This window comes from Rana temporaria, chromosome 3, assembly GCF_905171775.1.
Source record: "Rana temporaria chromosome 3, aRanTem1.1, whole genome shotgun sequence".
In the NCBI taxonomy this organism is placed as follows: Eukaryota; Metazoa; Chordata; class Amphibia; order Anura; family Ranidae; genus Rana; species Rana temporaria.
In genome coordinates, this window is record NC_053491.1 from 413993478 (window position 1) to 414015706 (window position 22229).

The 22229-nt window shown below is 47.0% G+C and overlaps 1 protein-coding gene across 1 annotated transcript in view; it reads left to right on the forward strand.

The window, feature by feature from the left end:
- The window catches only part of LOC120933090 (zinc metalloproteinase-disintegrin-like VMP-III), a 156072-nt gene extending 134367 nt beyond the window's left edge, over nucleotides 1-21705 (forward strand). Inside the window, exon 9 of the mRNA XM_040346089.1 lies at nucleotides 21498-21705. Within this exon, the coding sequence (XP_040202023.1) occupies nucleotides 21498-21671 (174 nt within the window). The 3' untranslated portion in view covers nucleotides 21672-21705. The remainder of the gene's footprint in view (nucleotides 1-21497) is intronic.
- The last annotated feature ends 524 nt before the right edge of the window (nucleotides 21706-22229 follow it).

The window sequence follows — 22229 nt, forward strand, 5'->3', positions numbered from 1 at the left end:
CTGCTGAAAGTTAAGTTACGTCGCCTGGCTGAGGATTTGGCCCTAGATTCTTATGCTCATTTACAAGTATATACATTGTACGTAGATAGGAAGCGGGGTGTGTTATCATACGGGATTTTACTTTATTAAAGCGATATTACACTATTTTGGTGCCATCTGTTTTCTTCCATGAACCCCTGCTTGGAGTTGTTTTAAAATCCTTTGCTGCTTCTGGAATGAGGTTGGAGGTCCAATCATGATGATTTGTGTCAAGGCTATTTTATATTGATCTTCTGGTGAGTTTAAACCCCAGAGGGGAAGTGTGTCTCACGTTTGGTGGAAATTGGAAATCGGTGGAGGGTTTACTACCATTCCTTGAAAAAACATTTCAATCAGCACCTTGAACTTTATTTTTGATTCACTGATTTATGGACTTTCTTTCCAACACCTTTTATCTACATGTTTATGCATAGCGCTGTTTTATCATTTTTAAACCTATATACACTGGTTTTATTTGATTGATACTTTGTTCATATACTGTTCATTATATGTTACATTGTCTACCATGTTACATTTTATCTGTTATGACTGATCGATCATGGTTCCATTATGTATTTTAACACCTTATTGATTACATTATTTATCTATTTATGCTTCTTATCCAATTATGCTATCAATAAACGATTTATTATTTGATTGATTGATTCGTTTTGCCCCAAGTGTTTTGTTTCATATAAAGTCCCAACTTTTCCTTATTCCCCAATAGTCCCCCTCCGTTCATATTACTAGGGATGGAGACTTGTGTGCCGGACGGCCACAGTCTCATATAAAGTCCCACCAACTAGATTTTTGGATTTAGCAATCCTTAAAAAATTTCAATTTTCAATTGATTAGGGATGGAAACATTTACACTTATCTATTTTGATATCCCATGGTTCATTGTTGACCCACTTCTTTTGTCGCCCGGGATTGTATGCTTTAGTGGCACTACCTATATTACTCTATTCGAGGCTCCTTTCTATTCGGGGGGTTGGTCCTTTGTTTCACTTATCGGGAGCTGCGATGCGCACCGCGGCGTCCCCCCGCCCCCCGGTCTTCCAGTCACGGGGCTGGAGGGTCGCACCCGCTGCGCTTCGACGTCACGCCTCCCGCGCACACACATCTGACGTCAGTTCTGACGCCACATGTTAGCGCGTGGTTTCCTCCACCTGCGTGCGTCATTGGGGAGGATTTGGGCGCTTATATATAGGCAATCCTTGCTTGTATGCGGCGGTCACTCCTCTCCAGCACGCTTGACGTGACGTTAGTGGGGCAATCCTTGGCTGGCTCGCTGTTCCTCCTTTCCACCACCATCACTGACCCCATATCCCTCTCCATCCTACTTGGACACTTTTCACCATGTCACAATCTGGTTTTTATCCTAACTCCAGGTACTCACACAATTTTTCATTTAGTATATCACTATCTGTATATAATGGTGGTTTATTAGCCACCCCTTTACCATTATCCTATCTTTCTCACCTTTGTATCCCTCCCATTTGGGTCATCCCATATGCGTCCTATTTTTTCCTTATGGTTCCTGTTTTTTTCACTAGCTAAGCTCATTACCCTGATGCATGGCCTTTTTTTTATGTTTTGTTACAGAAGCCCCTGTGGGCTCATACATACCACTACACCAGTGGATAAGGCACTCACCACTCACTTTTCCCATTATCTCGGGGTTGGACCCGTGTTGCCGCCAATCTGCCACCACTTCAGCTCCCGGGGGAGGCATTTTCCACCTCCCCATGCCTCTGACTAACAACAATATGTCTACCATCGATTATCCCGTATTTATTACCCTAGGTAAGATTGTTAGGACCACTGTTACGTGTTCCCCTTCTTCTCCTTCTAGTTAATTACCTCTAACTAGTATCATACCACTATTTTATCTTTTACCATAGGTACCCCTAGCCTCTACCTGCTCCTGATGAGTGGAAAATGTCCACGAAACGCGTCGAGCCTACCCCATAGAGGTCATGTCACCTGAATCATGGCTACTACCATGGGCCTTTGAATTATCCGAATCATGTATCTTTCTGTATCATTTATTACGATTTTACACCATTCTTGGATATGTCTCAGATCGCAATGTTACATTGTTTACCATGCTATATTTAGAACCTTTCAGGATCGATCTTTCAAGACTCTATCATGCAATCTAACTTACTTATTGATTTACATTGTATACCTACTATGCAAATTTTGCTGGTTACAGCGTTCATCATATGTTACATTGTTTACCATGTTATTATTATTAGACTTTGTCATGAATGATCGATCTTGTCTCTATTATGTACTTTACTAACATTATTGACTACTGTCGATTTTAGTGCCCATCATGGGTTACATTGCTTACTATGTTACCATTGGAACTGTTCAGGATCGATCAGTCATGATTTTATCATACACTGTCAACATATTACCTATCTACTATATACATTTACCATACAATATCGCTGGCTATACTGTTCATTATATGTTACATTGTCTACCATGTTACATTTTATCTGTTATGACTGATCGATCATGGTTCCATTATGTATTTTAACACCTTATTGATTACATTATTTATCTATTTATGCTTCTTATCCAATTATGCTATCAATAAACGATTTATTATTTGATTGATTGATTCGTTTTGCCCCAAGTGTTTTGTTTCATATAAAGTCCCAACTTTTCCTTATTCCCCAATAGTCCCCCTCCGTTCATATTACTAGGGATGGAGACTTGTGTGCCGGACGGCCACAGTCTCATATAAAGTCCCACCAACTAGATTTTTGGATTTAGCAATCCTTAAAAAATTTCAATTTACTCGGTCCAGATAGTGTGGACCCCATCCCCCCTGGCTGGCGTCTGATGTTACTACTTCTGGACTTGGGGGAACTATTGGAATGGACTTCCTGAGGTTGTACGGGTGTGTCCACCACCATACTGATTGCTTTACCCAGTTCGGGATGTGAATGGTTTGGAGTATTGACGTTCCATTCCACTGCCTGAGAAAGGAGTTCTGTAAGACTCGCATGTGCCACAGGGGCCACTGTATCATGGATATGGATGATGACATGGACCCCAGGGTACTGAGGCAGGCTCTGACAGTAAGACGTCTGGATGATAGCAGATTCTGTATCTTCTGGAGTAAGGGCTTCAGCTTCTCTTGAGGGAGTTGCACCCGGTACAACCTGGTATTTTATTCTGCCCCTAAGAACACCCTGACATGCTGAATGCTCTGGTGCTGAGGCGATGCCGAACGGGGGGCACCGAAATTGGAAAAGAGATTGAGAACCAAAGGGACTTCTGGAAGGCGGGATGAACCGGGATGTGAAGGTAAATGTCCGAAAAATCTAGAGATAGCATCCAGTCTCCCACATCCACTGTCAACAAAATGGGCTGAAGGCTTTTCCAATTTGAGGGCCTCTATATTGATCTTCTGTTGAACCTCTTTAGGTCCAAGACTGGACGTAGATCCCCTGTTTTTCTTTTTTTTGTACCAGAAATAAAGGGGAATAAAACCCTTTCCCTTTCTGGCGCGGAGGTACTTGGTAGGCTGGAATGTGTTCCCCGGTAATGTGCCCATGAATTTCCAATTGTGACCGGTCTTGATAGTGGAAAGTGTCCATGGATATGTTATATGAGTTGCCCATATCCGAGCGAATCTCTTGAGTCTGGTGCCCACCTGAGCTGGGTGGGCAGATGGACCTTCAAAAAGGACTTCTGCTGTTCCCCGGCTGTGATAGCCTTGGCTTACTGTACCTACATGAAGAAGGGCCGGGTCTTCCAGTCCCTCCTAAATTCCCTGCTGGGACGGTAGGATCTAACATCCCTGTACTTGACAGGAAGATCACGCCTGTAAGCGGGGCCCTTCTGGGGCTCTGGTTTACTATCGGAGGGAATCAGCCCGGATCTTCCCCCGGGAATCTTGGAGATGGCCGAGTCCAGCTTTGCGCCAAATAAACTTGAGTCACGCTCCTGGAATGTAGTCACCTGGACACCCAGTTCACATTGGCGAATATATACGCCCCTAATGTTGGTCAAATAGGTTTCGTTACAACTGTTCTTGAAAAGCTTCAAACGATCTCCCATCCCTTCATGATATTGGGGGGTGATTTTAATGTGTGCATGTCCCCGGCCAGGGACAGGAGGGCATTGTTTCGAGACTCCCCAAGCAGTGCTGTCCAGAAACTGTCAGCATCGTTTCGCAAATTGACCAGGTCATATAATCTCTTTGACACATGGAGAGTGAAGCACCCAACCCAACAAGGGTATTCCTTTTACTCCCCGCCTCATAAGCTCTACTCTAGATTAGATCATTTTTTTGTAACAGCCCCTTTACTTTCGTACGTGATCTTCTCCGAGATTGGCCCAATCGCCTGGTCGGATCATGCACACATTGAGATCGATATTGTTCTGTCTGCTCCTGCCCCCAGGACGTGCCACTGGCATCTCAACGAATCTTTGATTAAGGATCCGTTGCTACAAGTCCAGTTACAACAAAAGCTGTCAGAATTTTTTTATTTAAATGTGGGTTCAGTGACAGAGGTTTCCACTATGTGGGAGGCCCATAAGGCTTTTTTCAGGGGGGAATGTATTTCTGCTAGCTCCCGTCTGAAGAAAGACTCCATGAAGCAAAAAGATGAGCTCCTGGCCCAACTTAGAGCTGCGGAGGCACATCTCCTTGTTTCCCCTACGGTGGAGCGACTGAGGGTGGTGGTCTCCTTACGGAATCGCATCAAATCTTTTAACATGAATAACATTTCTAAATCTTTGTTCTGGGCTAGACATAAATTTTATGAATACGCCAATAAGCCGCACAGAATGCTAGTTAACAGACTGAGACCACGCCCCTTTCTCTCGATACCTGATCATCTAATGCAGCCAGATGGTACTCCCACATACTGCCCCAAAGCTATGACGCAAGTTTTTGGTGATTTTTATAAGAAGTTGTATAACTGCTTGGGTGGGGACCCGTTGACTCAATTCTCTCAGGTTGACTTTGATGCTTTTATGTCCTCTTTAGCCTTGGCTAGGTTGTCTGGAGACCAACTTTCTATACTTAATGCCCCCGTCAAAAGGCATTTGATCGCCTTAGTTGGCCTTTTATGTTTGCAGTCCTCGATAGGTACGGGTTTTCGGGCCCTTTTATTCGAGCCTTGCGAGCCATTTACTCTACCCCCACTTCCCAGGTACAGCTTTCCTCTTGTCTATCTCAGCGGTTCTCCCTAAGTAATGGCACTAGGCAGGGGTGCCCACTGTCGCCCTTGCTGTTTATTTTGAGTCTTGAGCCACTGGCGGCGGCCATTAGGCAGCACCCAGACATACGGTTAGTCCCGCTGAGGCGGAGAGAATATAAGCTTTCACTTTTTGCTGACGACATCCTACTAACTCTCACCCATCCCTCTACCTCTTTACCTGCTCTACATGATGTTCTTTCTATCTTTGGTAGCATGTCAGGGTTTAAGATTAATCAGTCAAAGACAGAAGCTCTACCGATTAATATGTCTCCGGAGACGCTCACATCTCTCAAAGACAAGTTCAACTACCGTTGGTGCCCTGCCTCATTGAAGTATCTGGGGGTGTATATCACGTCCTCATATTCCACCTTATATCAAGCTAACTTTCCCCCCATGTTTACGGAGATAACTCGTCTCTTGAATTTGTGGTCCTCCCTCCCAATCTCCTTATTAGGCAGGATCAACGTCTTAAAAATGTCCATACTCCCTAAGATATTGTATCTTTTCGAGACACTCCCTACTTCTGTCCCGATGTCGCAATTGAAACTCCTCCAGAGGAGGTGCCTCAGGTTTATCTGGAATAATGCTTCCCATAGGATCGCACAATCAGTAGTTTACGCCCCTAAACATAGAGGTGGGATGGCGGCACCAGACATTATTAAATACTATTATGCTTCTCATCTCCGTATATTAACCTCTTGGGTGTCTAGAAATGCCCCTTCCAGGTGGGCAGAGATAGAAATGGGAATTACTGCACCAGTGCATCCCTGTTATATGCTATGGCCATCGTCCGCTAAATTTATGCCCCAGCTTAGATCTTTATGTCTACCCCCGATGCTGTTTACCCTGACTATTTGGAGGAGGTGTGTGGAGCGGTTCTCCCTCTCCTCCAGATGTTCCTCTCTGATGAACGTTCTTTTCAATCCAGATATTCCTGATGGCCTATCTTACGGGAGAATGTATCCCTGGACTCAAACTGGAATTTTTCAGTTGCGACACTTGGTCAATCCGGTCACGCGCATCTTTCTGTCTTTCTCAGACTTACAAGCAAAATACGATCTGCCGACTTCTCTTCAGTACTCTTATCTACAATTTAAGCATTTTTTCCTCTCCACGCTCCCCTCGTTATCACTAGAGAAACCTACAGATTTTGAGCTATTGTGTGTAGCGGGTCCCTATGCACCTAAGCAGATTTCATCAATTTATAAAATTTTACATGAAACCCCCCCTCTGACAGACTCCACCCATAACTATATGAACAAATGGTCTACTATACTCAAGCGCCCGATTTCGTTGCTAGATTGGGGGAAAATATGGGCTAATACTTCGAAGATTTCGCGCTGTGTAGTGCATAGGGAGACTGCCCTTAAAATTTTGCTATTTTGGTATAGGACCCCAGACCTAATGCATGCCCGTGACCCTTCCCTTTCTAAGTTATTCTGGAGATGCGTAGGGGCCGTGGGCTCTCTTTTTCATATTTTCTGGGAGTGCCCTCTCATTAGCCCTTTTTGGATAAAGATTCAAGAGCTCCTACAGTCACTGCTATCCCATCCTGTACCCTTGTCACCTTTACATTTCATATTGGGCCTACCCCTTACGGGTCTGCCTAAGACATCTCAGAAACTTATGTCTTTTGTCCTTTTAGCCGCAAAGCGAGCCATCCCTAGGCTCTGGCTCTCTACTTCACCCCCTACTATTCAACAGGTTCTTTCAATTATAATAGATACACGTAGGATGGAACATTTAACTGCTAAGATTGAAGATACCTTGCCTTTATTTGAGAGCATTTGGAAAACGTGGGATGATTCCGAGTTCTCTTCCGGTTTCCTATCCGAACCCTCTCAAGAGTCTTGATTCCCATGGTGCATATTTTCTTTTATTCTTTTTTTCTTTGTTTTCATTTTCCTGTTCTTTATATATCTTCTCTGGTAATGGCTGAAATTTTTTTTTAGTAGTTCTGTCTGTTTTGGACCGTGGCTAGCTTACATTGCCTTGATAATTGATTATCTTGCATGTTTGTATCAGATTGTGCCTGTATCTCCACATTGTCTAAGATATGTCAGCTACGTATTACCAAAAGTTGAATTTACTTGTTACACTGTCATACAATGTGTACTCTTTTTGAAAATTTCGTAAATAAACAATTTAAAAAAAAAAAAAAACTTGAGTCACCATATGGAATTCTGCACCAGTTAATTTTGATGCTGCCTCCGCTATACAGGATCTCAGCCATAAGGCTCTTCCCAACCATGAAGTCGCCCCATCAGGAGCCGTAAGCCAAATAAATTTTCCTGCAGGGAGGAGAATATCTTCCCCTGGTCGGCTCCTTCTAGAATGGAATTCTCAACGTTAGCCGCCAATGCAGCGATAGTTTTAGCTACTGCCGCCGTGGTGATAGCCGGCCCACAAGCGACTCCTGTCGTGGAGCAGGCTTTCTTCAGTTCTAGATTAATTTTACGATCAAGAACATCCCTGAAGGTAACTGCTGTAACGGCTACCCAGCTAGGAAGAGGGTCTCAGCCGTTGGAGAAGTATTTTTCCCTGGCAAGCTGCGATATGCAGGTACCGCCGGTATATCCCATCGAACGCCCTTTCAAGAAACGAGACGGGCTACGTTTGCAGAGTCAAGCAGGACTGACTTTTTGCACATTTCACCTCACTTTTTATATGGTTACAAGCTTACATGAACAATGACACTCTCCGCCCCCCCCCCCTTCACACACATACTTTGAAATAATGACATTCCCTTGAATCAATCAGTCTCTAGACCATTTGGCTCCAATCTTATTTAACATGACTTGATCAGACAATAGAATTCAATTAACCTTTAAAACAATTAAACACTCACAGATCATCCCATTAGCATACACCTGGCAGGAGGCTGTTACTACACAAAGGAGAGTCCATTAGCTATGTAAAGGGAATATTAGCATTCAGCAGTGAAAAAGTCCCTTGTATAATTAACCCTTTGAGCTCAGAATACAATGTGGTAAATCCAATTGTAACGAGCCATGCAGTTCTTTGTAGACCTCACTGTAGGAGTATTATAGGATGTCCCGGCAGAATAGTTCATACGTCCGTTACACTGCTCCCCTTTTGTGGAACACTCCGGCAGACCCGGATTGATCCTTTTCGGGTCAACTTGGGGATGTCCGGTCTGCTGTTAGGGTAAAAGTTCCGTTTGCTTGGACAGTCCGTCGGCATTCCCATTGGCTTACCAGGTCGGTAGCTGATGGTGACGGTGAATAATAGAATTCAATTCTGGAACAGTCACTTGCTTTGCTCTCTCAATGGCTCCCAAAACCTGTTGCTGATGCTCTTGGGACAGATAAGGCACCACCTGGATGCAAATCCCATTTAATCTTTTGACAATTTCCGCCTGTTTGTGCATTTCAATGTTCAAGCCACGGGACATCTCATAATACATGACGTAGTGTCGTTGCATCTCTGATTTCTCACTGGCCAACTTGTCACATTCCCATTTTAGACTGTGATATTGTGCCGGATCTACAGTACATGTCGGGGAAGGTGGTCTTACCGGTTCTCAGCAGCAAGCGAGTTGATTCCAGCAACGCGGGTGGTCACGGGACAAGCAGCAGCAGGTGTAGGTAAATAAGCTGAAGTCAGAGGGCCAATGTCGTTGCCCAGCACAACCTCGGCAGGCAGGTTGTCCATGATACCAACTGTGGTCTTTCCTGACCCGGCTCCCCAGTCTAAGTGCACCCGGGCGGTGGGTACGCGAAATACAGCACCCCCTGCGACCCGGACGGCAACTGTGCGAGTGGACACGTTCTCTGGCTTTACCAGATGTTTTTGAATCAACGTGATTGTAGTCCCAGTGTCTCTTAGGCCTTGTGCTACTTGTCCATTCACCCGTACCTCCTGACGGTGATGCTGACGGTTATCCGGAGAGACAGCTTGTATTGGGTCTGCCTCATACAAAATTCCCAGACATTCCTCAGGGCCCCCCTCGGTCTCTAGGCAGTGGGCCACAGAGGGACGTGATGGAGTGACCTCTGTGTTGGGTGTTGTCCGTCTCCAGTTGGTAGTTGTAGCTCTCAGAGGGCAATAACGAGCAATATGTCCCGTGTTGCTGCAGTGATGGCACGTCACCCTCGACGAATCCCGGGGGTAGTTGTTAGGCCCCTGAGGGCGTGGTGGGACTGGAGCCCGAAACTCTGGGTGTGGGGTGATGGTTGGAGTACGCGGTTCTACCTCATGAGCCAGCCGTGTAGTACCCTGGCTTACTTTTCTTGTTTCCGCGTACTCATCTGCTAGCCGAGCCGCCTCGTTTAAGTTAGCGGGACGGCGATCTCGTACCCAGTCTTGTATGTCTGCGGCCAGGTCTTGGAAGAAATGTTCCATTAGGAACAGCTGCAATACTTCCTCCGCGGTGTAGGCCTTGCACCCTTGGACCCAAAGGGATGCCACCCTTTGTAACTGGTTGGCCCATTCCATGTGGGAGTCCACAGCCCCCTTCTTGGACTCCCGGAAGCGACGGCGGTAGGCTTCTGGAGTTACAGCGTATCGGGTTAGCAGCGCCTTTTTAACTTGCTGGTATTGTAAAATATCCTCTGGAGTGAGAGCCCGAAAGGCTTCATTGGCTTTGCCCGACAATTTCCCCGACAAAATAGTGACCCATTGGTCTGGTGGTACCTGGTGTAGTGAGCACTGCCTCTCAAAGTCTGCCAAATATCCATCGATTTCCTCCTCACTTTTTACAAAAGCTTTAAATGCAGTGAACGGTATTTTCTTTCCTGTAGCAGCGGGTGGGGGAGTAGGAACTGCATGTGTAATGGGCTGTCTCGCTCTTACCAGTTCCAGTTCTTGTCCCCTCTTTGTTTGTATCTCCTCCCTTGCTTCCCGGAACAGCTGGTTTATTAGTTCCACGGACGTTTCTGGATACAAGGATAATCTCCGCTGTACAATCCCAGTAATTACATCTTCCTCGCTGACCGGTGCAAGGGGCTCCGTTCCTTCCATGGATCCATCCATTTCGTCCAGCTCCAGCAGGTCAGCTATCAGCTCCCTCCGTGGTCTGTTGCTTGCGCTCCTACCACGACTCTCCAATAGATCTTTTAGTGTGGATCTTTTCAGCCTGGCGTACTGCGACTCCATTCAGAACTTGCTCTTTGGATAAAAGGACCATCCCGCTGCTGCCAACCAATGTAACGGCTACCCAGCTAGGAAGAGGGTCTCAGTCGTTGGAGAAGTCCTTTTCCCTGGCAAGCTGCGATATGCAGGTACCGCCGGTATATCCCATCGAACGCCCTTTCAAGAAACGAGACGGGCTACGTTTGCAGAGTCAAGCAGGACTGACTTTTATTGCACATTTCACCTCACTTTTTATATGGTTACAAGCTTACATGAACAATGACACTCTCCGCCCCCCCCCCCCTTCACACACATACTTTGAAATAATGACATTCCCTTGAATCAATCAGTCTCTAGACCATTTGGCTCCAATCTTATTTAACATGACTTGATCAGACAATAGAATTCAATTAACCTTTAAAACAATTAAACACTCACAGATCATCCCATTAGCATACACCTGGCAGGAGGCTGTTACTACACAAAGGAGAGTCCATTAGCTATGTAAAGGGAATATTAGCATTCAGCAGTGAAAAAGTCCCTTGTATAATTAACCCTTTGAGCTCAGAATACAATGTGGTAAATCCAATTGTAACGAGCCATGCAGTTCTTTGTAGACCTCACTGTAGGAGTATTATAGGATGTCCCGGCAGAATAGTTCATACGTCCGTTACAACTGCGTCTTCAATCGGTAGAGTGACGTATCTATCGCGGGATGAACCGGGACGAGTCGTATTAAAGATGAAGCGATCGTAGTTGCATTGATCAAAGAATTGATCTTAGACTCCCACAAGGGGTACAATCTGCAAACTTGTTGCTCATACTGAGCCGCTTATGCGATCTCTCCCACTCAACCTTTATGAGGTTTTCCAGCTCTTCGATGAAGGAAAATGATTAAGGACCCCCTTTTTAGCTCCGGGAAATATTTCTGAACCTTCAGAGGTTCTGCCATATCTTCCTCCCAGCCGAACGCCTCCTTGACTGAGTGGGCAAATGAACAGAAGAAAAAACCTGACGCCGGCTCACGCTTCTCATTCTCAGAGAGGATTTCTGGAGCCTGGGCGTAACTGCCCGGTGTTGTGATGTGTTTGGGGTAGGATCGCCCAAAATTGATCCCTGTGGTGATTCTCTTAGGAGCTCTGTAGCTACTCTGGCCTCCGAATCCTTGGTTGCCTCGTTGAAGCACGAGCGGCAGGCCAATTTCCCTGGCAAGGCTGGAGCCCCGCATACCCGGCAAGTGTTTGCCGCAGGGCGGGTATGATAGCTCCGTGTGGGATGAAGGTGATCGTCTGCGGTGGGACCGACTATGACGGGATCGGCTGTGACGCGAGCGGCTATGCCTTGATCGAGGATAGCAATAGGGTGCCTTGAGTGACTTCTGCGTCTTCTGCCGGAAGCAAGGCTTGAATCTCCCTCTGTGCCGCAAACTTGCGTCTCTTGACCTGATAGGACTGTCAACAATGCAGCATCAGTGGTCAGGCTCTCTTTTGTCTCTTCTCTACTTACCACCTTCTAGACGGCCTCTATACCTCTGCTGATGGTGGTCTGCGAGGGCAGTGGCCCCCATGAGGATAGCAGAGCGACAGCCTGGAAAAGTGGGAAAGGAGAGGGAAGAGAGAAACGTTAAAATATGTCCCCCCTAACTACCGTATTTATCGCGGAATAACGCGCTCCCGCGTATACCACGCACCCCTAAAGTGACCCCCAATCCTGTGGAAAAAAAGTTATTTTTGTACTTACAGTTTTGGTGTCTTACGCGGCGTCCATCGGCGGCCTCGTCGGGTCCGGCGTCCCGGGTGTCCTCTTCGGCGGGTCCGGCGTCCTTCTGCGGCTTCGGGTGTCCTTCTGTGGCTTCGGGTGTCCTTCTGCGGCGGGTTCGGTGTCCTCTTCGGCGGGTCCGGTGTCCTCTTCGGCAGGGCCGGCGTCCTTCTGCGGCGTCCTCGCGTCCTCCCCGCTCGTTTCCCGCGCCGAGTTTTGAATACTGCGCCAGCATATACCGAGCGCAGTACACTCGGGCAGGCTCGGCAACTGTTGCGCTCACGTCCTGTACGTCCAGGACGTGACCGCGGAAGAAGCCGAGACTGGCCGACTATACCCGAGTGTACTGCGTTCGGTATATGTCGGCGCAGTATTCAAAACTCGGCGCAAGAAAGCGGGTATCGGCGTATATCGCGCACCCACGATTTTGCCCTGATTTTCAGGGCAAAAAAGTGCGCGATATACGCCGATAAATACGGTATCTTATTTATTAAATATATATATATATATATATATATATATATATATATATAAATATATAAATATATAAATATATCTCTTTATTTTCTATTTCCCGTTTTTTTGTTGGAATTTTATTAATTATTTAACCACTTCCCGCCCGGCCTAAGGCCGATTTACGTCCGGGAAGTGGTTGTGAAATCCTGACAGGATGTCCATGGACATCCTGCAGGATTTCATGCCGCGTGCGCCCATGGGGGCGCGCAGCGCGGCGATCGGTGATGCGGGGTGTCAGTCTGACACCCTGCATCTCCGATCTCGGTAAAGAGCCTCCGGCGGAAACTCTTTACCATGTGATCAGCCGTGTCGAATCACGGCTGATCACGATGTAAACAGGAAGAGCCGTTGATGGCTCTTCCTCACTCGCGTCTGACAGACGCGAGTAGAGGAGAGCCGATCGGCGGCTCTCCTGACAGGGGGGGTTCGCGCTGATTGTTTATCAGCGCAGCCCCCCTCGGATCGCCACATGGACCACCAGGGAAGCCCACCCTGGACCAGGGTGGGCCAAACAAAAAAAAAAAAGCATGAAAAAAAAATCTTAAAAAAAAAAAAAAGATGCCAATCAGTGCCCACAAATGGGCACTGACTGGCAACATGGGTAGATCAGTGCTGCCCCACAATGTCCATCAGTGCCACCCCAAGTGTCCATTAGTGCCACCCCACAGTGTCCATCAGTGCCACCCACAGTGCCCATCCATGCCCAGTGCCCACCTATCAGTGCCCATCTGTGCCACCCATAAGTATCCATCAGTGCCACCCATAAGTGCCACCCATGAGTGCCCATCTGTGCCGCCTATGAGTGCCCAGTGCCGCCCATGAGTGCCCATCAGTGCCGCCTATGTGTGCCCATCAGTGCCGCCTATGTGTGCCCATCAGTGCCGCCTATGTGTGCCCATCAGTGCCGCATACCAGCGCCGCCAATCAGTGCCACCTCATCTGTGCCCGTCAGTACTACCTCATCGATGTCCATCAGTGCCATCTCATCGGTGCCCATCAGTGCCGCCATATCAGTGCCCGTAATTGAAAGAGAAAACGTACTTATTTACAAAAAAATTAACAGAAAAAAATAAAAACGTAATTTTTTTTCAAAATTTTCAGTCTTTTTTTAGTTGTTGCGCAAAAAAAAAAAAAAATCGCAGAGGTGATCAAATACCACCAAAAGAAAGCTCTATTTGTGGGAGCCACGTCGCAGGACCGCGCAATTGTCATTCAAAGTGCGACAGTGCTGAAAGCTGAAAATTGGCTTGGGCGGGAAGGTGCGTAAGTGCCTGGTATGGAAGTGGTTAATTATGTATACTTCCCCTTGTTGTTACATTTATATATATAATTATAAATAAACTTTATCATAAGTGTATTATAATATATATATATATACACACACACACACATATATATATATATATATACTTTTATTTTTTTTGTAAAAAAAAAATAGCCTGACCTAGGCTGGGACGTCCTTGCACCACCTGGTGCAATCTTCACTCCGTAGCAGAGCAGGGCAGCAGCCTGAATTACACAGCCATAGCACTGTGTATTTTTAAAATCGGCGACACAAATGACGCGTTCGCGCATGCGCGGAAGCGTCCCGCTCATCCGGCGCCATTTTGGAAGAGGGCAGAGGGGACAGGCGGCGTCATCACTATGCTGCGCGCATGCGCAGAGCACTGAGAAGGACGCGGCGGTGACCCCGAGTGTATGGGTGTGTAGAGGAACCACAGGGCTCAGCAGAGCGGGAACTAACCTTGGGAGATAAATGTCATGTTACAAAAACATTCAAGGAGGCATAGGCATACACTGCACTGGAAGGAAAGAAAGAGAAAGTGGGGGCCACTGCAAAATTTGAAGCTTTTTTAAAGCTTGCTACAGATGTGCCAGTATAAATCCAGAGCCCCTGAGACCACCAGAACAGGGTTCCCACCATAAAGCTCATTTAGAGGCTGTACACAAGGGACTTCCAAACAGGAGAGGCATGAACCTGCTGGGGCGATGTGTTGTAAGAGGCATTACTTGCGTGTCCGTCCAATCCGTCAGGTGAGGATATAAAAGAGAATGGTGCGGGGCGTCTCCCCTTCAAATTTATAGCTAACCAATCCTGTCAGGTTGTGGGGGCGGAGTCACAACCCAGTGTGTGTGCTGCCATGAATGCGTCAGGAAACTAAGTTAGATGCAAAAAACGAAACTGGAACTAGGAGGTACATTATCTGATTGATTTTTATCTATTTTTAATTGTTTTTAAAAGGAATCAGTTAACTATTATGGGCCAGATCCACAAAGGAGTTACGCTGGCGTATCTATTGATACGCTGCGTAACTTCTATTTTGCTCCGGTGTATCTTTGTTTTGTATCCACAAAACAAGATACGCCTGAAGCTGGGCTAGATCCGACTGGCGTACGTCTTAGTACGCCGTCGGATCTAAGGTGCATATTTACGCTGGCCGCTAGGTGGCGTTTTCGTTGATTTCCGTGCCGAGTATGCAAATTAGCTAGATACGGCGATCCACGAACGTACGTCCGGCCGGCGCATTTTTTTTACATAGTTTCCGTAAGGCTTTTTTCGGCGTATAGTTACCCCTGCTATATGAGGCGTATCCTATGTTAAGTATGGCCGTCGTTCCCGTGTCGAATTTTGAACATTTTACGTCGTTTGCGTAAGTCGTTCGCAAATAGGGCTTTGTGTAGAATGACGTTCGCGTCGTAAGCATTGGCTTGTTGCCAGTTAATTTCGAGCAAGCGCACTGGGATACCCCCAAGGACGGCGCATGCGCCGTTCAAAAAAAACGTCATTTACACCAGGTCAAGACGTATTAACATAAAACACGAACCCATCACATACAATTGAATTGTGCGCCCTTACGCCGGGAGATTTACGCTACGCCACCGTAACTTTAGAGGCCAGTGCTTTGTGAATACAGCACTTGCCTCTCAAAGTTGCGGCGGCGGCGTAGCGTTAATACGATACGCTTCGCTGGAATAAAATTACGATCCGCTACGTGGATCTGCCCCTATGTCTCTATACCCTGTAAACAGTCATTTCAGCAAAAAAAAAATAAAAAAATTCCTTTACAACTCCTTTAACCACTTAAAGACCTTAGGTGTTTTTCAGATTTGGTGTTTGCAAGACTAAAACAGTTTTTTCTGCTAGAAAATTACTTAAAACCCCCAAACATTATATATTTTTTTTTCTAACACCCTAGAGAATAACATGGCGGTCATCGCAATACTTTTTGTCACACCGTATTTGCGCAGCAGTCTTACAAGCGCACTTTTTTTGGAAAAAATTCACTTTTTTGAATTAAAAAATAAGACAACAATAAATTTGGCCCAATTTTTTTATATATTGTGAAAGATAATGTTACGCCGAGTAAAATGATACCCAACATGTCACGCTTTAAAATTGCGCCCGCTCGTGGCATGGCGTCAAACTTTTACCCTTAAAAATCTAGATAGGCGACGTTTAAAAAATTCTATAAGTTGCATTTTTTGAGCTACAGAGTAGCTCTAGGGCTATAATTATTGCTCTCGCTCTAACGATCGCGGCGATACCTCACTTGTGTGATTTGAACACCGTTTTCATATGCGGGCGCTACTCGCGTATGCGTTCGCTTCTGCGCGCGAGCTCGTCAGGACGGGGCGCTTTAAAAAAAAAATTTTTTTGTTTTCTTATTTAATTTTATTGATTTTATTATTTTTTACACTAAAATATAAAAAAAAAAAAAATGATCACTTGTATTCCTATTACAAGGAATGTAAACATCCCTTGTAATAGAAAAAAGCATGACAGGTCCTCTTAAATGTGAGATCTGGGGTCAAAAAGACCTCAGATCTCATATTTAGGCTTAAATGCAAAAAAATAAAAAAAAAATAAAAATAAAAAAAGGAAAATTTGTCATTTAAAAAAATGACAAAAAAAAAATTGTCTCTTTAAGAGGCTGGGCGGGACTGACGTTTTGACGTCACTTCCGCCCAGCAGAGCTATGAGGACGGGTGGGGGCCATCTTGCCCTCACTCAAGTCCTCGCTCTCCAGGCGGCAGCATCGGATCTCCTCCGCCGCTACCGACGGCTCCGGTAAGCGGCGGAAGGCGCGGAAAAGCGGCGGGAGGCCTCTCCCACCACCGATAACGGCGATCTCGCGGCGAATCCGCCGCGGAGACCGCCGTTATCGTTTACACGGCCGCCCGCTGAAAACATGGATATCTCAGTTGTGGCAGCAGCTGCTGCCGTTACTGAGATATCCATGTTTAAAAAGAGGACGTACATTTACAATACGAGGGTCTTTAAGTAGCCCTGGTAAAGAAGTTCTCTTTAAATCTATTTGTCATTGTTTTAATCACACTAAAATGTCTCCCAGATGGCAATAAAAAAAAAAAAAAAAATGACAACCATTATGAGTCTGATCTCTCACTATTTTTCCTGCTCTACAAAGCCAACGAGTCTTCTAGAGAAACAAGTTCACACCCTACAATTTTCTGCGCTGTTCGAACCACTCTCTTTAGAGCAATTTTATCTGCCTGCGTACAACTAGGATACCAAACTAGAATACAATACGTTAATGTATTCTCAATGGCACACCGATAGAAGGTCTCTAGTACCTTCCTTCCCAAGCCATTCTTCCTAAGGAGTCGCAAAACATATAAACGCTGTTGTGATTTCTTAATAATGGCTTTAACGTTGATTATCCACGATAAGTTTTCAGAAATGCATGTTCCCAAAAACTTACAGGAAGAGACCCGCTCCACGCATACGCCTTTAATAAAAAGCGGTGCTGGTTCAGGCCTGTTCCTTCCTTCTACAATCAGTTCCTTTGTTTTCCCTGGGCCGGATTCAGAAAGCACTTCCACCGACGTATCTCGATATACGCCGCGTAAGTGTAAATTTGCGCCGTTGTATCTTTGCGCCGTACCCAGAAAACTAGATACGCCGTAAAATAGGCTTCTTCCCACCAATGTAAAAATTCTTACGCCGGCGTATCGTAGGCGCATATTTACGCTGGACGCATTTCCCGCTCCCATTGATTTCATATGCAAATATGCAAATGAGTGAGATACGCCGAATCAGAAACGTACGCTTGGCCGGCGCAGGCTACGCAGCACCGTTACAGACGAGCTGAGCAACAACACTTGCAGGACAACACATCTATATGCCAACATGCCAGGGGCAGCCGTGGTCATAGCATTACTGCGTCTACGGGCCAGTAGGAGGGCACGGGAGAGGATATACCGAACGCGCATTGACGTCTTTGGCATGGGTGAATTAGAGGTGTATCGCATCTTCAGATTCAGCCCTGAAGCCATCCTAGAAATAGCAACAACCCTGCATGATGACATCACCAGCCAGATACACCGCGTACATGCAGTGCAGCCACTGGTCAAGGTACTGGCAACACTGCATTTCCTTGCAAGTGTATCTTTTCAAAGAACAAGTGGAGTAGTGGCTGGGATGTCACAATCCACCATGAGCAGATGTGTGCACCAGGTTGTCCCCGCAATCCTCAGACGCATGTCCCACCACATCATCAGACCCACCCAGGAGCATCTGTGGCAGAAGGCAATGCGGGATTTTGTCAGAATTGCAGGATTCCCACGCACCGTGGGGGCCATTGATTGCACACATGTGGCACTACGGCCCCCCCTGTGACACAGAGCACATATACTGCAATTGTAAGCACTGACATTCCATCAATGTACAGGTGATAGCCAATGCCTCATATGGCACGGCCGTGCCAAACACCCCGGGGCCAGCCACGACAGCTACATATACCCTCAAAGCAACATCCCAACAGAATTTGAACAGAACGTGTATGAGGACAGTTGGCTGGTTGGTGAGTGACATGGGAGTCAAGCATGACTGTCCGACCCCATGATGCAGACATCACGAGGGGCACATGCACGACTAACACCCTTCTGTCTTTTCCCTTCCAGGTGACGCGGCATATGGACTTGGGCCCCATCTCATGACTCCATTCCGGAATCCCCAAACCAGAGGAGAGAGAAAATACAATGATGCACACACACGTACCCGTGCAGTGGTGGAACGCACATTTGGCATCCTGAAGTCCCGTTTCCGATGCCTGGATAAATCCGGGGGTACCCTGTTGTATTCCCCAAACTTTGTGTGCCAGATCATTGGTGCATGTTGCATTTTGCACAACTACGCCATGAGAAAGGGCCTGGAGATTGACCTACGTGATGACCTGACCCCCGAACCCCAAAGTGCTCCCCTGCCCGAGGCAACCCTGTCTGCTGATGGTTCAGCAGTCAGGAGATACCTCGTGGAATGCATCTTTGCACGTTAAACACACACATTCATCATGGCACAAGGAGAATGCATGCATGCACACCACTGTGGTCCCTAGCTCACACACACCACATCCACATCACATTGGATTAGCCCAAGTCCACAATGCAGGACTTGGGAGCAGCAACGCCACACCAAGGCTCCAAGTATGTTGCTGTCAATTCATACCACATTCACACGGCCGTGGGGATAAATTCTCCCCGATGAGCCAGGGTGACACCCCTTACTGGCAGGAGTGCCACCCCCACATTCACTCACCAGTCACACTGTAGCCTGCACTCCTGACTGTGTGCAGGGATTATACAAAAAAAAATACTCATAATCTGAGTGAAAATAATAAAAACACTCATCACCTGAGTATACAAATTAAACAAAAAAACTCATCATTTGAGCAGAAAAGAAAAAGCACAAAAAAAAATCATCTGCCCTGGCGTGGGCTGCGCCTGGTGCCTAGGCTCCTGTGCCGCAGTTGCCTGGGGGGAGCCTCAGGTGGGGGGGGGTTGTCTGGTGGAGGTACATCCCCGGTCTCTCCCTGGCTGCCCTCCAATGCCAGGGCAATGCGGTGGAGGTAAGTATTAGTCACCGCCTGCATCCGCAGCTGGCGGGTGGTGGTTTTGCGCAGGTGGCGCCATGTCTGCCTCCCCTCCTCTTGTATGGCAGCTGCCAGGCTCCTCCCCTTCACCTGCATGGCAGCCGTATTGGCCTGGACTGCCTCTGCCAGGCTCCGGACCTCCGTTACAAGGCCTGATGTGGTGGCCTGCAGCTCCCCCAGACACGTGAGAATCCCTGTACAATTGCCACTCACGTCCTGCAAGCTCTCATTGATGGCAAAAATTATGACCCGCCTGCTGGGTGAGGGCCTGCTGCACAGCTACCGTACAGACAGCCTGGGTCTGAGTCGACGAGGCCAGGCTCCCTGCCACAAGGTGCAGGTCCCCCACGAAGGCAGCCAGATGGTGGGTTTGGCGGGCCTGGATCCTTGCCAAATTCTCCTCCAATGCCTCCGGAACACCCCTTGTTTTTCGGGTAGCCTTCCTTGGGGTAGGAGAGGCTTGGGGCAGGCTGGATGGGGTGGCCCTTGAGGGGCTATCCCTGATGGGGGGTGGCCCTTGAGGGGCTATCCCTGATGGGGAAGGAGGTTGGGGAGGGTACAGGTATGGGGGTCTCCTCCACTATAAAGAACCCTTCCTAATAGTGACCTGCTCCTCCTCTACAGGTGAGGTGGGGTCACTCTCGGCCAGAGATGGGGTCGGTCGCCCAGCAGCTGACGACGGCCCAGCTCCCTCCTGGACATCTGTGGATGACACAAAACATTCACATGTTGGAGGACCCACACACTTGTCACATGTTCTCTTGCCCCCCCCCCCTCACATGCTACACACCAGAGAAAAGATAAAACACACTTACCTGTCCTCAAGGGCTGATCGACCGAATCAAAACCCTCCAGGCCCTTAACCATCTCCCTCTCCAGGCACCTGCAATGACCAGCTCATCAGGAGTGAGCGTGATGTTGGTGGCTGGTCCACCTCCTGTGCCACTGGCATGCCTACGGATCTTGCCCAGCTTCTCTTTAACCAGACGCCGCAGGTCGTTCATGTTTTTTGTGATATCCCTGGTGGTCCGAGCCGCAACGCCAAGGACATTCACCTCTGTGGTTATTTCCAGCAGGATCCTATCTTTTTCCACCTTGCTGGTAGTGTCAGTCAGTGCCCCATAGAGGCACGTGCCATACTTATTGAGGCCCTCAATAATAAGAGCCTTCTCCTCAGGGGAGAAATTGAGCTTCTTCCGAGCCTTAGCCACTGGTGCAGACATGCCTCAAGCAAAGAACAAAAGTACTTAGCAGTCCAAAAAAATGCTTGTGTACTTTATGCACTGGGCGTAGGCGTTGGGTCGTCGTATCTTAGGGGTTACGCCTGGCGTAGTTGTGAGCAAGCGCAGATGGGCGCAGTCAATCCGTCCACGTCACAGCGCATGCACCGTTTAAGATACGCCCGACGTAAACCACTGCGACACGGTCGGACCATCATTTGTATGGGGTGACGCCCACTTACACTTACGCTGCTCTACGCCGTCGAAAATACGTTACGCTGGCGCATCTTGGTGAGTAATATCTTTCTGAATACAGTACATGCCTCTCCGCGCTGGTCCGGCGTAGTGTAAATAAGATACGCTACGCCGGCATAAATATGCGCCAATGTATCTGAATCCGGCCCCCTGTGTATAGGATCAGGTTATTCGCTGTACACCACTATCCTATCAACCTCTCTCCTGTATTGCTCCTCATTGCCCCCAGTAATACAACTGATTACAGTAGTGTCATCGGCAAATGTAACTATACTATTGGTCTCATAAAAGGGGGTGCAGTCATATGTGTACAGCGCATAGAGAAAGGGACTTAACACACAGCCTTGCAGTGCTCCAGTACTTATTTCTCGCTTGGAAGAAACAAACGTATCCAATTTGACCACCTGTGAGCGATGGACCAAAAAAATCCCTTATCCAAAATCAAATAAAGGGCGGAAAATCAAATTTTTGCGTGTTTTTTTAAACAGACTGTTAACTATTCTATTTTTACACAGGATTACAAGATGTTAAACATTTCTGTGGTTCTTGTTGGGCTTGAGATCTGGGATACCAAGGATCAGATTGAAGTAAGCACTAAAGATGGACTTACTTTGTCAAAGTTTTCTACATGGAGAAAGGAAAAGTTATTGCCTAGAATAGCACATGACAATGCTCAATTTATCACGTAAGTCTTTGATTGCAGATATAATCCGGTTGTCAAATAGTAATATCCTTTTTTATTTTATTTAATACTATTAGCCAGATTCAGGTAGAGTTACGCCGGTGTATCAGTAGATACGCCGCCATAACTCTGAATCTGCACCGTCGTATATTTAAGTGTATCCTCAAATTGAGATACACTTAAATCTAGCTAAGATACGACCGCCGGCGCCGTTGTATCTTAGCTGTCTATTTACGGCCGCCGCTAGGGGTGTGTATGCTGATTTACGCCTAGAATGCGTAAATCAGCGAGATACGCCTATTCACGAACGTACGCTTGCCCGTCGCAGTAAAGATACGCCGTTTACGTAAGGCGTTTTCAGGCCTAAAGATATTCCACCAAAAAGATGGCACAGCCAATGTTAAGTATGGACGTCGGAACCGCGTAGAATTTAAAAAAAATTACGTCGTTTGCGTAAGTCGTCCGTGAATGGGCCGGCACGTAATTTACGTTCACGTCAAAACCAATAAGTCTTTGCAGCGTAATTTGAAGCATGCGCACTGGGATGTCCACGGACGGCGCATGC